Consider the following 14,762-nt stretch of genomic DNA (forward strand, 5'->3'; position numbering starts at 1 on the left):
TTCAGCCTGCCGCCGCCCGCCCGCTGCCACTAATGATTCCAGGAGGGGGAGTGCTGAGAGGAGAGCCCGAGGTGAGGGGGGAAATGTCCAAGTTCATGCCCAATCTTTGGGCCGAAACTGGTTACATTTATTTTGGTCAGACATGCTACAAGATGTCGGCCCGACTTGCGTGGCGGTAACAGCGAGCAATATCGGGAAAAGTGACGAACGCCACGGAACCCCTGAGGCTGATCGGCTAATCTATAAATGTGTGTGTACTGATACGTTACCTGTCCTGTGTCACGGCGCCCATCTGTCTTCCAAATCCCAGCTCTTCTGTTAGCCCCATACACACCGACGGCGCATAGCACGCTAGTGTGTGTGACATCACATGGCACGCCGGCCGTGTGTATGCAGCCATGGAAAAGCGGAGGATTCAGAAGACGGACGGGTACTGCAACACGGATCAGGTAATGTATAAATGCACACATCACACACATTTATACACTAGGGAACATCGGCAAGGCGGTGGACGCAGCAGACGCAATGGACTTGGCCGATTCCTGAGACATTTCATGCTGAAATTGATCGGAAATCAGCCTGCAGTGTATGGGCAGCCGAAAGATCTCTCTCTAATCAGATTTGAGAGAGAGATTTGTCTGTTGGTCGAATCTGCCCATCATCACTAGATGTATGGCTACCTTAAAGAGGAACTCCAGTGAAAATAATGTAATAAAAAAGTGCTTCATTTGTACAATAATTATGTATAAATGAATTAGTCAGTGTTTGCCCATTGTAAAAGCTTTCCCCTCCCCAATTTACAATCTGACATTTATCACATGGTGACATTTTTACTGCTGGCAGGTGATGTCACACGAAGGAGATGCTGCTTGCTTTTTTTTTTTTTGGCAGTTGTAAACAGCTGTTATTTCCCACAATGCAACAAGGCTCCCACAGTGTGATGTCAGTACCTCAGTGCTGTGAGGCGCTGACATCATTTGTGGGAGGAGTTTTACCACAAAATCAGCCATACAGAGCCCCCTGATGATCCGTTTGAGAAAAGGAATAGATTTCTCATCTGAAAGGGGATATCAGCAACTGATTGGGATGAAGTTCAATTCTTGGTTACGGTTTCTCTTTAAAGAGACACTGAAGCGAAAAAAAAATATATGATATAATGAATTGGTTGTGTACTATGAATAATTACTAGAAGTTTAGCAGCAAAGAAAATATTCTCATATTTTTATTTTCAGGTATATAGTGTTTTTTCTAACATTGCATCATTCTATAATATGTGCAGATTACACAACACTCAGCATTCAAAATGATTCTTTTAGAGCAGTCTGTGAACTAATGACCTCTCCTCTGCCAGAGGAAAAGTAAATAGTCCAATAACACTTGAGATAATAAAAGTCAGATAACAGCCCTCTCCAGACTTTGAAAGTCGGCAGAGCTTAATTGCTTTTTTGCATAGAGATAACAACTAGAGTTTCTTAACTCTTCCTGAGCTGGAAACAATAAGACTGATGTATCTGATCTTAATGTTTTATTTCTTAGCTGTACTACACATACAAATCATAATATCATCATTTTTTTTTTCGCTTCAGTGTCTCTTTAAATCCCCACAAAGAAATCACCTAGCAGGAAAAGGATTGTTAATAGAAAAAAATTCCCTTTTCCCAATTCTCAAAAAAAAAAAGTTATCGATTGTTCATGCCTGTATTAAAAATGCTTTTTTTATTTCCTCTCCGGACACATAGTTTAGGTAACTTTCCCTCAGGCCTCATTCACAGTGTTGTGTTGCGGTGTAATGGCTGCTTTGTAATGTGGCTTACCGCAATACTGCAATGCAAAACTGCAAAATTACTGCAATGCACCGACTATCAGCCATTCACAGAGCGACGGTAGCATTGTGATGTAACGGGTTGCGGTATGGTAACGTTACTGCCAGATGGGTACATTAACAGGTACAGCTAAGCATACTTTTCATTGAGTGTATGCTTTACAGTAAAGAGACGCAATACATCCATAACATGCGGTACAACTTTTTTGTTCTTTTGAGTTGCGTTCCTGTTTTCTATAATGATATCCCAAAGAGTTTTTTGGTTTTAATTTACTTACATACAGAGGACATACAGTATTGACACCATTAATTTTGTTATATACTTAAAGAGAATCTGTATTGTTAAAATCGCACAAAAGTAAACATATCAGTGCGTTAGGGGACATCTCCTATTACCCTCTGTCACAATTTCGCCGCTCCTCGCCGCATTAAAAGTGGTTAAAAACAGTTTTAAAAAGTTTGTTTATAAACAAACAAAATGGCCACCAAAACAGGAAGTAGGTTGATGTACAGTATGTCCACACATAGAAAATACATCCATACACAAGCAGGCTGTATACACCCTTCCTTTTGAATCTCAAGAGATCATTTGTGTGTTTCTTTCTCCCTGCAGTTCTCATGCACTGAAGTTTCAGGCTGCTCTTTTTTCTCCTGCAAACAGCTTTTCCCTTGTCTGTATTTCTTCAGTATGTGAAAGCCCAGCCAGCTCAGAGGACGATTTATCCAGCTTGTAAAAGATAAGAGAGAAGAGAGAAGCTGCCCTAATCTAAATAATACACAGGCAGTGTGCATAGAGGGGCCTGAGGGGCCTGAAATAGCAGAACCACAACACTGAAGAACTTGGCAGCCTTCCAGACACAGGCTGACAAGTCTGACAGGGGAAAGATACATTGATTTATTACAGAGACTGTGATAGTATAAAGTGCTGCAGTTAGCCAGAACACATTAGAATAGCTTTTGGAACTTGTAGGATGATAAAAAACAGGATGCAATTTTTGTTACGGAGTCTCTTTAAGTGTTTCTTATGCGTTTGTATTTTACTGGACTGTAATTGAGAAAACCCAGCTTATTTTCAGTAAGTAAATCACCCACATCTCTAAATATATTGGTCCATAAAGAAAATTATGTGAAACGCTAGTCCCTTTAAAGGATACCTGAAGTGACATGTGACATGATGAGATAGACATGTGTATGTACAGTGCCAAGTACACAAATAACTATGCTGTGTTCCTTTTTTTCTTTCTCTGTCTGAAAGAGTTAAATATCAGGTATGTAAGTGGCTGACTCAGTCCTGACTCAGACAAGAAGTGACTACAGTGTGACCCTCACTGATAAGAAATTTCCTCTTTTAGCTCTTTCTTGCTCTCAGAAGCCATTTTCTGCTAGGAAAGTGTTTTATAGTTGGAATCTCTTATCAGTGAGGGTCACACTATAGTCACTTCCTGTCTGAGTCAGGACTGAGTCAGCCACTTACATACCCGGTATTTAACTCTTTTAGACAGAGAAACAAAAAAAAGGAACACAGCATAGTTATGTGTGTGCTAGGCACTGTACATACACATGTCTATCTCATCATGTCACATGTCACTTCGGGTATCCTTTAAGGCCACCACAAAAGGCTGGAGAGCAGCAGCACCCCCTTGTGGTTGGAGGTACAGTATATTCTCTAGCTGTGGAAGAAGAGCTTTTCTGTTAGGTCTGGGAACATGTGGAATGGCCTTCCATCAAAATAATTTCTAGTTGCTGGGAACGTGAATAAAGTGGCAAATTAGCTTGGGAGCAAGGGGGGATGCCTACGGACTTGGGGGCAATTTGCCGTAATGGAATCGCCGGCCCTGGTGTGGATAATCCATTCATTTGTTCTGAAAGTATGCAACTATACTGGATGTGCTCACCAAATGGATGCAGGCTTTACGATGACAAGAGAGGCATGGCAATAACAGCGTTCTGTATAGTATGTTGGGTATAAAGCACACAGATTGATCAGCTTGTCTGATGATGAGAGGTCAGCGGCCTGGCAGGGTCACAGCATCCCCCCTTTATTACCAGCTGACTCACTGCCAAAGCAGGCCTGTATGCACATCAAAGGTATAGGACACCCCTACACCTCTCTGCCAATCGGCTTGGTTCCTTTAAGTCCCTGGACTCGGTTTATCAGTTTAGAGCAGGCTTTCTCAACCAGGGTTCCCTGAGGACTCAGCAGGGGTTCCTTGGCATTTTCCCCCATCGTGGCGGAAGTATATAGAGCACACTATAATAGGTGGTAGTGTAACAATAAGCACTAATTTGGGGGGTCAGAAGACAGTATAATGAGTGGCAGTGTAATGGGAGGAGTGAAATAAACAGCCACACATACTTTTAAAGACCATGCCTCCTGCAAAATAAATGCAGGGGTTCCTCGAGATCAAAAAAATGTTTGCAGGGGTTCCTTGAGATCAAAAAGTTATTTGCAGGGTTTCTCCAGGGTAGAAAGGTTGAGAAAGGCTGGTTTAGACAGTACCTCCAAAAAAAAATGTTTGCATAGTGTAAAAATGCTTAAAAACTCAACTATTTAATAAAAAATCACACAAATTAAAATGTACAAGGGTGCACAAAAGGCTCACTTTTAGGGTATGCAGGCGGTCAGCGGGTCACCTCGTTTGTATACAAATTTGTTACCAGTCCAGCACTCTAAGAAAAAGCAGCTACCAGCAGCTAACCAGGCTCATAGCTCCCAACTGTCCCTCTTTGGGACCCCTATCCCTCTGTCCTTCTTTCCTCCTCATTTGTCCCTCTTTCAGAACTTAGGTACAGATTATTGTAAATACAATATATGTATTTTTCTCCTGAAAAATGTTTTGTACTGCAGGAGATATTGGCAGCGCTTCCAAAGCAGGTCTTCCCCGAGCAGACCCGTCATCGCCGTGGGGAGGTCTAGTAGGGAATGATTTGGGCACATATTATTTATAATGAAGCTAACGTCCTCCTTTGCTGTACCTGTTTTGAATGCAAGTTGTGTATTTTAGTCCACTTTGTGGAGCTCTGCACATCTATTGCAGGTAGTCAATTCGGGTGCAGCCTCTGTTTGGAAGCGCTGCCAAGGAGACCTGCTGTACAAAACTCATGTAAGTATACCTATGGCTAGTTGGCTGCATCCATGTGCTTCAATTTGCATTCAAATTATAGATTAGGGACTAGTACATAATTTGCATCTGAATTGCATTCAAGGCATGTATTTAGCCCCTGTGGGCATTTCAGTTGCAGCCTATGAGCGCTATCATTTGTTTGATGTCTGTTTGAAAAATGTGTTTGACTCTAAACTCATCCTTTAAATTGATATATTTCTTATTTTCATGTGTTAATATGAGTGAAAGTGAACCAGGATAGAAAGGACTGGTTTTGTTTGAATTATAAAACAACATATCTTTCTTATGAAATCTCTATGGTATGTGTGGCTTGGGGTGTGCCGGGGGCGTGGCTAGGGGTGTGGCTTAAGTGTCCTTATTTCTTATCTCAAAATGTTGGGAAGTATGCAGGCTGAGTGGCAATGTGACCCCTCCGCTTAAACCCTACCGTGTACGCTGGCACATACACTACTACTAGAGTGGTCCGCAGATCCGGTGAGTCAGGTAATAAATGGGCAATACCGTGACCGTGCCAGGCTGCTGACAACTCATCATTAGACAAGCTGATCAATCTGAGCGCTTTATACCCAATATAATCAAGGGTGTAACTAGAAATCACTGGGCCCCCTCTCCCCCCCCCCCCCCCTCGCTTTCTGCACAGGTAAACTGAGTACCAATGTCATTCAATTGGCCAGTGCACACATGAATGTATTTCCCCATGCAGATAAAAATAGATCGCAGTTAAAGGAGAACTGAAGTGAGTAGAATATGGAGGCTGCCATATTTATTTCCTTTTAATTAATACCAGTTGCCCAGCAGTCCTGGTGATCTATTTGGCTACAGTAGAGTCTGAATAGCACCAGGAACATCCTTCTTTCGCGGGGATGCGGCAATTCATCTTTGATCTTAATGCTGAAGAGGACTGGGAGTTAAAAAAGGTAATTGTATTGGCTTCAGACTCTTAAAGGACAACTGAAGTGAAAAGTATATGGAGGTTGCCGTATTTATTTCCTTTTAAAGAGAACCCGAGGTGGGGATCTTAGAGTTAAATCCATACACAGAGGCTGGGTCTGGCTATAGTGCCCGGCCTCTGTTGCTAGTTGAATCTTCCCTAAATCCCCCCTGTGCTCCGCTCTCCCCCCATAAATTACAGCCGCGCTGGCGACACTGAGAGTGTCGCAGCGGGCTCTGTTTACCTTTCTAGTGCCACTCACGCCGCTCCCCCGCCTCCTGCAGAGCGCCGATCCCTGCCCACTTCCCTTCCCTCGCCGCTGATTGGAGGGAAGGGACGTGGGCGGGGTTCGGCGCTCTGCAGGAGGTGGGGGGAGCGGCGTGAGTGGCACTAGAAAGGTAAACAGAGCCCGACAGCGCGGCTGTCATTTATGGGCTAGAACGGAGCGCAGGGGGGACTTACGGGGGATTCAACTAGCAACAGAGGCTGGGCACTATAGCCAGACCCAGCCTCTGTGTATAGATTTAATTCTAAGATCCCCACCTCGGGTTCTCTTTAAACAATACCAGTTGCCTGGCAGACCTGCTGGTCTATTTGGCCACAGTGGAAACAAAATATAGGTAGAAGGCTGCGCATCCCTGACCCAATACTGTACAATTGAATGGTTAATCGCTGTGGCGCACACCACCCCCCCTGGACTAAAATGTACGCCCGCATCCAAACAATGCAATACTGGTTTATGGAGAAATTTTAGCTTCCATCATAGTTTTGCATGCAAAAATATAATATACTGGACATCTGCACCAACGTTGAGGTAAATCTCCAGAGCAGATGTCCTAACACTAAACTGACCTAAGTTAAAAGCAAATGTCTTTACCCTGGCAGCAGCTATGCTAAAATGTGTAACTTACATTCAATACAGACAGCAGAAAACAAAGCAAGCGCTCACCAATATGGGCTGCAACTGAATGACTCATCACCTCATATGCACCGCTTAAATAGCTCAAATACACACTCAGCAATCAGACAGATGCAAAACATATGCAAAACTAAACTAACCATGCAAAACAGGATAGCACAATGGGTGCTGCTAGCCTGGTAGTTACAGAACTGTGGAAACAAAATATAGGTAGAAGGCTGCGCATCCCTGACCCAATACTGTACAATTGAATGGTTAATCGCTGTGGCGCACACCGCCCCCCCTGGACTAAAATGTACGCCCGCATCCAAACAATGCAATACTGGTTTATGGAGAAATTTTAGCTTCCATCATAGTTTTGCATGCAAAAATATAATATACTGGACATCTGCACCAACGTTGAGGTAAATCTCCAGAGCAGATGTCCTAACACTAAACTGACCTAAGTTAAAAGCAAATGTCTTTACCCTGGCAGCAGCTATGCTAAAATGTGTAACTTACATTCAATACAGACAGCAGAAAACAAAGCAAGCGCTCACCAATATGGGCTGCAACTGAATGACTCATCACCTCATATGCACCGCTTAAATAGCTCAAATACACACTCAGCAATCAGACAGATGCAAAACATATGCAAAACTAAACTAACCATGCAAAACAGGATAGCACAATGGGTGCTGCTAGCCTGGTAGTTACAGAACTGTGGAAACAAAATATAGGTAGAAGGCTGCGCATCCCTGACCCAATACTGTACAATTGAATGGTTAATCACTGTGGCGCACACCGCCCCCCCTGGACTAAAATGTACGCCCGCATCCAAACAATGCAATACTGGTTTATGGAGAAATTTTAGCTTCCATCATAGTTTTGCATGCAAAAATATAATATACTGGACATCTGCACCAACGTTGAGGTAAATCTCCAGAGCAGATGTCCTAACACTAAACTGACCTAAGTTAAAAGCAAATGTCTTTACCCTGGCAGCAGCTATGCTAAAATGTGTAACTTACATTCAATACAGACAGCAGAAAACAAAGCAAGCGCTCACCAATATGGGCTGCAACTGAATGACTCATCACCTCATATGCACCGCTTAAATAGCTCAAATACACACTCAGCAATCAGACAGATGCAAAACATATGCAAAACTAAACTAACCATGCAAAACAGGATAGCACAATGGGTGCTGCTAGCCTGGTAGTTACAGAACTGTGGAAACAAAATATAGGTAGAAGGCTGCGCATCCCTGACCCAATACTGTACAATTGAATGGTTAATCGCTGTGGCGCACACCGCCCCCCCTGGACTAAAATGTACGCCCGCATCCAAACAATGCAATACTGGTTTATGGAGAAATTTTAGCTTCCATCATAGTTTTGCATGCAAAAATATAATATACTGGACATCTGCACCAACGTTGAGGTAAATCTCCAGAGCAGATGTCCTAACACTAAACTGACCTAAGTTAAAAGCAAATGTCTTTACCCTGGCAGCAGCTATGCTAAAATGTGTAACTTACATTCAATACAGACAGCAGAAAACAAAGCAAGCGCTCACCAATATGGGCTGCAACTGAATGACTCATCACCTCATATGCACCGCTTAAATAGCTCAAATACACACTCAGCAATCAGACAGATGCAAAACATATGCAAAACTAAACTAACCATGCAAAACAGGATAGCACAATGGGTGCTGCTAGCCTGGTAGTTACAGAACTGTGGAAACAAAATATAGGTAGAAGGCTGCGCATCCCTGACCCAATACTGTACAATTGAATGGTTAATCGCTGTGGCGCACACCGCCCCCCCTGGACTAAAATGTACGCCCGCATCCAAACAATGCAATACTGGTTTATGGAGAAATTTTAGCTTCCATCATAGTTTTGCATGCAAAAATATAATATACTGGACATCTGCACCAACGTTGAGGTAAATCTCCAGAGCAGATGTCCTAACACTAAACTGACCTAAGTTAAAAGCAAATGTCTTTACCCTGGCAGCAGCTATGCTAAAATGTGTAACTTACATTCAATACAGACAGCAGAAAACAAAGCAAGCGCTCACCAATATGGGCTGCAACTGAATGACTCATCACCTCATATGCACCGCTTAAATAGCTCAAATACACACTCAGCAATCAGACAGATGCAAAACATATGCAAAACTAAACTAACCATGCAAAACAGGATAGCACAATGGGTGCTGCTAGCCTGGTAGTTACAGAACTGTGGAAACAAAGTGTGTATTTAGTGTTAGGACATCTGCTCTGGAGATTTACCTCAACGTTGGTGCAGATGTCCAGTATATTATATTTTTGCATGCAAAACTATGATGGAAGCTAAAATTTCTCCATAAACCAGTATTGCATTGTTTGGATGCGGGCGTACATTTTAGTCCAGGGGGGGCGGTGTGCGCCACAGTGATTAACCATTCAATTGTACAGTATTGGGTCAGGGATGCGCAGCCTTCTACCTATATTTTGTTTCCACAGTTCTGTAACTACCAGGCTAGCAGCACCCATTGTGCTATCCTGTTTTGCATGGTTAGTTTAGTTTTGCATATGTTTTGCATCTGTCTGATTGCTGAGTGTGTATTTGAGCTATTTAAGCGGTGCATATGAGGTGATGAGTCATTCAGTTGCAGCCCATATTGATGAGTGCTTGCTTTGTTTTCTGCTGTCTATTTGGCCACAGTAGTGTCTGAATCACACCAGAAACAAGCATGCAGCTAATCTCGTCAGATCTGTCAATAATGTTAGAAACATCTGATCTGCTGCATGCTTGTTCAGGGTCTATGGCTGAAAGTATTAGAGGCAGAGGGTCAGCAGGATAGCCAGGCAATGTGTATTGCTTAAAAGGAAATAAATATGGCAGTCTCCATAACCCTCTTACTACAGTTGTCCTTTAAGCACTGCAGGCATTTTTTCTATCAATTACATTAGCCTCTGTGATAAAATGTGCATGTTTCCACACATACAGAGTAGTGGGGGTTGAATCACTAAAACTCAAATAGCACACCTTATAAAACATATCACACCTTATCAAAATTAACATGCCTTATTAGAGTAGCATAGCGAGCGCTACGAACCCGCAGGGGCTCAGGGCAGGACGAGTGCCATTGCCAATTAGCAGGAATAAGTTTGTAGCGCTCGCTATACTATTCTGATAAGGCGTGTTAACTTTGATAAGGTGTGATATCTTTGATAAGTTGTGCTATCTTTGATGAGGTGTGATATCTTTGATAAGGTGTGGTATCTTTGATAAGGTGTGATATCTTTGATAAGGTGTGATATCTTTGATAAGGTGTGCTATCTTTGATGAGGTGTGATATCTTTGATAAGGTGTGGTATCTTTGATAAGGTGTGATATCTTTGATAAGGTGTGGTATTTGAGTTTTAACGGTTTAGTGAATCAAGCCCATGGTGTGCAGAAAACGCATACAGAAAACCAACAGAAGAGTGTGCTCCCAGCCTCAGCTTATTACACTCACTCTGTCCATCTCTGATAGAGCAGAACTGGCTCTGCAGACTCCTCCTGCATCACTACAGTACACAGCAATTGGGGAGGGATAGAGAGGTTGGGGGCAGGGCACTGTACAAAAGAGCATACTGCACACTGAATAGGGTCTGTCTACAAATCTTTGTCTACAAACATTTGCATGATTCGTTATCAGTGGCTGATTAGATGCAGTCATTAGTGTTAACAATTAACTTAATTAGTATTAACAATAGTTTAGAAAGCAGAATGCTTTTTCTCTCCATGCCCAGAGTTCTCAAGCATCACTGCAGTACACATCACTTGGGGAGGGGTAGATAGGCTATTGGTAGAGCAGTGCTGTACACAAGACCAGAGCCGGGACAAGGTCCTCCAGCTCCCAAGGCTGAGACACCAAAGTGCGCCCCTCCATCCCTCCCACCCCAGCAGTCACACACTGATTCCTATTGGACTAAGAGGTGGCCCAGGGCCTCAACACCTTAATCTCTAGTTATCTGGCTTGCAGTCACTGCCATGTATCCCCTTCTCTTATTTCTTTCTGCTTCAAACACGAGCTGAGTGAGGCTGGAGCCTCTCTGCCTCGGCCCGGCCCTGCACAAGACCTTGCTGAACACTGAATAGGGACTGTCTACAAATCTTTGTATGATTCCTTATCAGTGGCTGGGCGGATGCAGTCATTAGAACAATTGTGCAGACAGCAGAAAGTTATTTCTCTCCGTGCCCTTAGTTATCAGTCTCTAAGGACAGGAAAAATAAACTTCTTCCCCCAGAGGACCCCCTGCAGCTTCTGCCCCCCCCCCCTGCAGCTGCATCCCTTGCAGGGTCTATTGTTACGCCCCTGAATATAATATACATGTTTCTTTTGCTGTATCACAATAGCAGGGCAGCGCTCCATCATTAAGAGACTCTTATGTTCTTTATGATGTTTACGTGGCCTGATGTATAATTCACTAAAAGGTGTTTGAAAGCTAATCACATAGCTCCCAACTGCCCCTCTTTCTTACTCATTCGTCCCTCTTTCAGGACTGATGTTCCTATCTATGTTAATAAATGTATTTTTTGTACTGGAAGATGTGTTTAATTAACTCTAAACTTTATTCCCATCCTTTAAATTGACACTTTCTGCTTATTTACACTCTAAATTTCACGACAACTGGCAATTTTAGGATATTGAGGTTCATATATCTGCTCCACCTACAGTAACATAAAAGTACTTCATTCTAGCTGTATGTTAATGTTGTGTCTCAATAAAGTTTGTTGTTGTTCTACGGACCATGAGGCTAATCAGACAGGCAACAAAGTCCAAAGGTTCTAATATGGACAAAAGTAAGATATTAGCTCAGCCACACCCTGTGCAACAATTTCACTGTTGGCTTTACTGAATTCTGAGAATCAGAAATCTTCATTTCTGCCCTCTGCTGCAGCGATGGCTTCTGCTGATCTGAGCCAGGAGCTGGAGTGTCCCGTCTGTCTGACCATTTATACCGATCCTGTAATCCTGAGATGTGGTCACAACTTCTGCCGGGTCTGTATTGATCGTGTGCTGGATACACAGGAGGGGTCTGGATGTTATTCCTGCCCTGAATGTAGAGCGCAGTATATGGAGAGGCCGACACTGCAGAGGAACATTGCTCTGAGGAAGATAGCAGAGAGTTTCCAGTCTACTCAGCCAGATCAGGAGGAGGCCGGAGTCTGCTGTACTTACTGTGTTGACTGTTCTATACCTGCCGTCAAGTCCTGTCTTCTCTGTGAAGCTTCGCTCTGTTCTAAACATCTGAGAGTTCACAGCAAAGCACCAGAACACATCTTATGTGACCCCAACACTTCCCTGGAGAACAGGAAATGCTCCGTCCATAAGAAGATCCTGGAGTATTACTGCACTGAGGATGCTGCCTGTATCTGTGTGTCCTGCAGGTTGGATGGAGAACATCGGGGACACCAAGTGGAGATACTGGATGAGGCCTCTGAGAAGAAGAAGAAGAAACTGAGAAATGATCTGAAGAAACTGATGGCAGGGACAGAAGAGGCTGAGAAAAGAGTCCCGAGTCTGGAGGAACGCAGGAGAAAAGCACAAGAAAAAGCAGATGGTGAAACAGTGAGAGTCACTGCCTTGTTTAGAGACCTCAGGAGACGGCTGGAGAAGCTGGAGGAGAGAGTCCTGAGTGACATCATTAGGCAGGCAGAGCAGGTGTCACAATCCTACAATGACGTCATTCAGCAGCTGAAGATAAAGAAGGAGGAGCTGTCCAGGAAGATGCATCACATTGAGGAGCTGTGTAACATGACTGATCCACTGACTATCTTACAGGAATCAGACACAGGTGACTTGTGTGACACGGAGGACAGAGAGAGACATGATAAACAGCTCCATGATGGAGGGGATCTGGATGTGGCCGGCATCTCACACACATTACACACAGGACTAGCTGATATCATGTCTGGGGTAATTGTGCTGAAACATACAGACATACAGGCCTATCCACATTCTAGTACAGAGGACAAAGTTCCCATCACTGCTGAACTATCCAGGCCACGCCCCCAACCCACCTCCACCACACAACACACACAGCGCCAGGCCGGGGGGACTGATATTGGGGCTGCACAGCAAACATCAGGGCTGCCAGTGTATGCAGACATATTACTGGATGAAAACACAGCTGGTAATGATCTACATATATCAGATGACAGGAAAATTGTATCCTCATCACCAGTAAGGCAGCATCGATCAGAAATCCCTGGGAGATTTAACCATTGTCCTCAGGTGTTGAGCATCCAGAGTTTCTCCTCAGGGCAACATTGCTGGGAAGTAGATGTTGGGGGATCAGTATGGTGTAGAGTTGGGATGTGTTACCCCAGTATAGACAGGAGACAAAAGCCAGTGATTGGAAATAATAACAAGTCATGGTGCCTGGAAAAGAAAGATAATCAGTATTCCATAATACATGACCAGGAAGTGATCCAACCACCTGACAAAGTCCCCAGTAGCAGAGTCAGGATAGATCTGGACTATGAGGCAGGGCAGATCTCCTTTTATGCCCTGTGTGACCCCATCAGACACCTCCACACCTTCACTGCTGCCTTCACTGAGCCCCTCCATGCTGCATTATGGGTATGGGAAGGTTCTATAAAGATCAGGGATGTGAAAGGACCGCACACTAATGGCTTTTTAGCAGATCTGATAGGTGCCTTCGCTAAAGGCCTGGCAAAAGGAATAGACAAATCAAATGACAACTTCCGAGAGCGTAGCACCAAAAAGTGGAGTCCCTACCAAGGCAGGCACTTCTATAAATAGCTGGGCGGCTCCTAAGATGTCTTCTCCCTTGAAAAACATGAAGAACTGGTAGTGGAGCATTCTGGTTTCAGCTTGCAGCCAGGTTCTCCCAGGACATTTTATCTTTTTCCTGCTTACTGTTGTCATGGTTACATGGAATAGGGGTGAGGAGATGTTGGAGGCTTGGGTTAAAACTCAGAAAATGGTGGATGGTATGAGATCAGGAAAGGGGAAGTGAGGTAAATATAACACTTACTACTAGGTTCTGCTGCTACCTCTGCGTGGGGGGGGGGGGGGGGGGAGTTGGACTAGAGATTGTGATATAAGAGGGGCACTATAAGGAGACGCTATAAGAAAATCTGTATAGTGGGTGGCACTTTAAAGGGAACCCGAAGCGAGAGGAATATGGAGGCTGCCATATTCATTTTCTGTTAAACAATACCAGTTGCCTGGCAGACCTGCTGGTCTATTTGGCTGCAGAAGTGTCTGAATCACACTAGAAACAAGCATGCAGCTAATCTTGTCAGATATAACAATAACGTCAGGAACACCTCATCTTCTGCATGCTTGTTCAGGGTCTATGGCTGAAAGTATTAGAGGCAGAGGATCAGCAGGATAGCCAGGCAACTGGTATTTCTTAAAAAGAAATAAATATGGCAGCCTCCATATACCTTTCGCTTCAGGTTCCCTTTAAAGCGACACTAAAGCGAAAAAAAACTATGATATAATGAATTGTATGTGTAGTATGGATAATTACTAGAACATTAGTAGCAAAGAAAATATTCTCATTTTTATTTTATAGTGTTTTTTATAACATTGCATCATTCTCTAATATTTGCAGTTTACGCACTACTCAGCATTCTAAGGGCTTGATTCACAAAGATGTGCTAACCTACTTAGCACGTCTAAAGTCTTTAGACGTGCTAACCAGGGTGCTAAGTAGGTTAGCACCGAATTTCTGAATCAGATAATTCGGTGCTAACCTACTTAGCACCCTGGTTAGCACGTCTAAAGACTTTAGACGTGCTAAGTAGGTTAGCACCGCTTTGTGAATCAAGCCCTAAATGATTTTACAGAGCAGGCCAGTGAACTTTTTACCTGTCCTCTGCTGAAGAAAAAAACAATACTGTGACTGACACTTGAGATAACAAGCTTCAGAAGACAGAACTCTCTGCAACTTTGAAAGTTGTTGAACTCA

General features: G+C 43.5%; 1 protein-coding gene across 1 annotated transcript; it reads left to right on the forward strand.

The window, feature by feature from the left end:
* Window positions 1-11,677: 11,677 nt before the first annotated feature.
* Window positions 11,678-13,787, forward strand: LOC137542669 (E3 ubiquitin/ISG15 ligase TRIM25-like). The gene has a single exon (XM_068264626.1). The coding sequence runs from the start codon at window positions 11,720-11,722 to the stop codon at window positions 13,583-13,585; it is 1,866 nt and encodes a 621-aa protein (XP_068120727.1). The 5' UTR covers window positions 11,678-11,719; the 3' UTR covers window positions 13,586-13,787.
* The last annotated feature ends 975 nt before the right edge of the window (window positions 13,788-14,762 follow it).

This window comes from Hyperolius riggenbachi, chromosome 2, assembly GCF_040937935.1.
Source record: "Hyperolius riggenbachi isolate aHypRig1 chromosome 2, aHypRig1.pri, whole genome shotgun sequence".
NCBI classification, from domain to species: Eukaryota; Metazoa; Chordata; class Amphibia; order Anura; family Hyperoliidae; genus Hyperolius; species Hyperolius riggenbachi.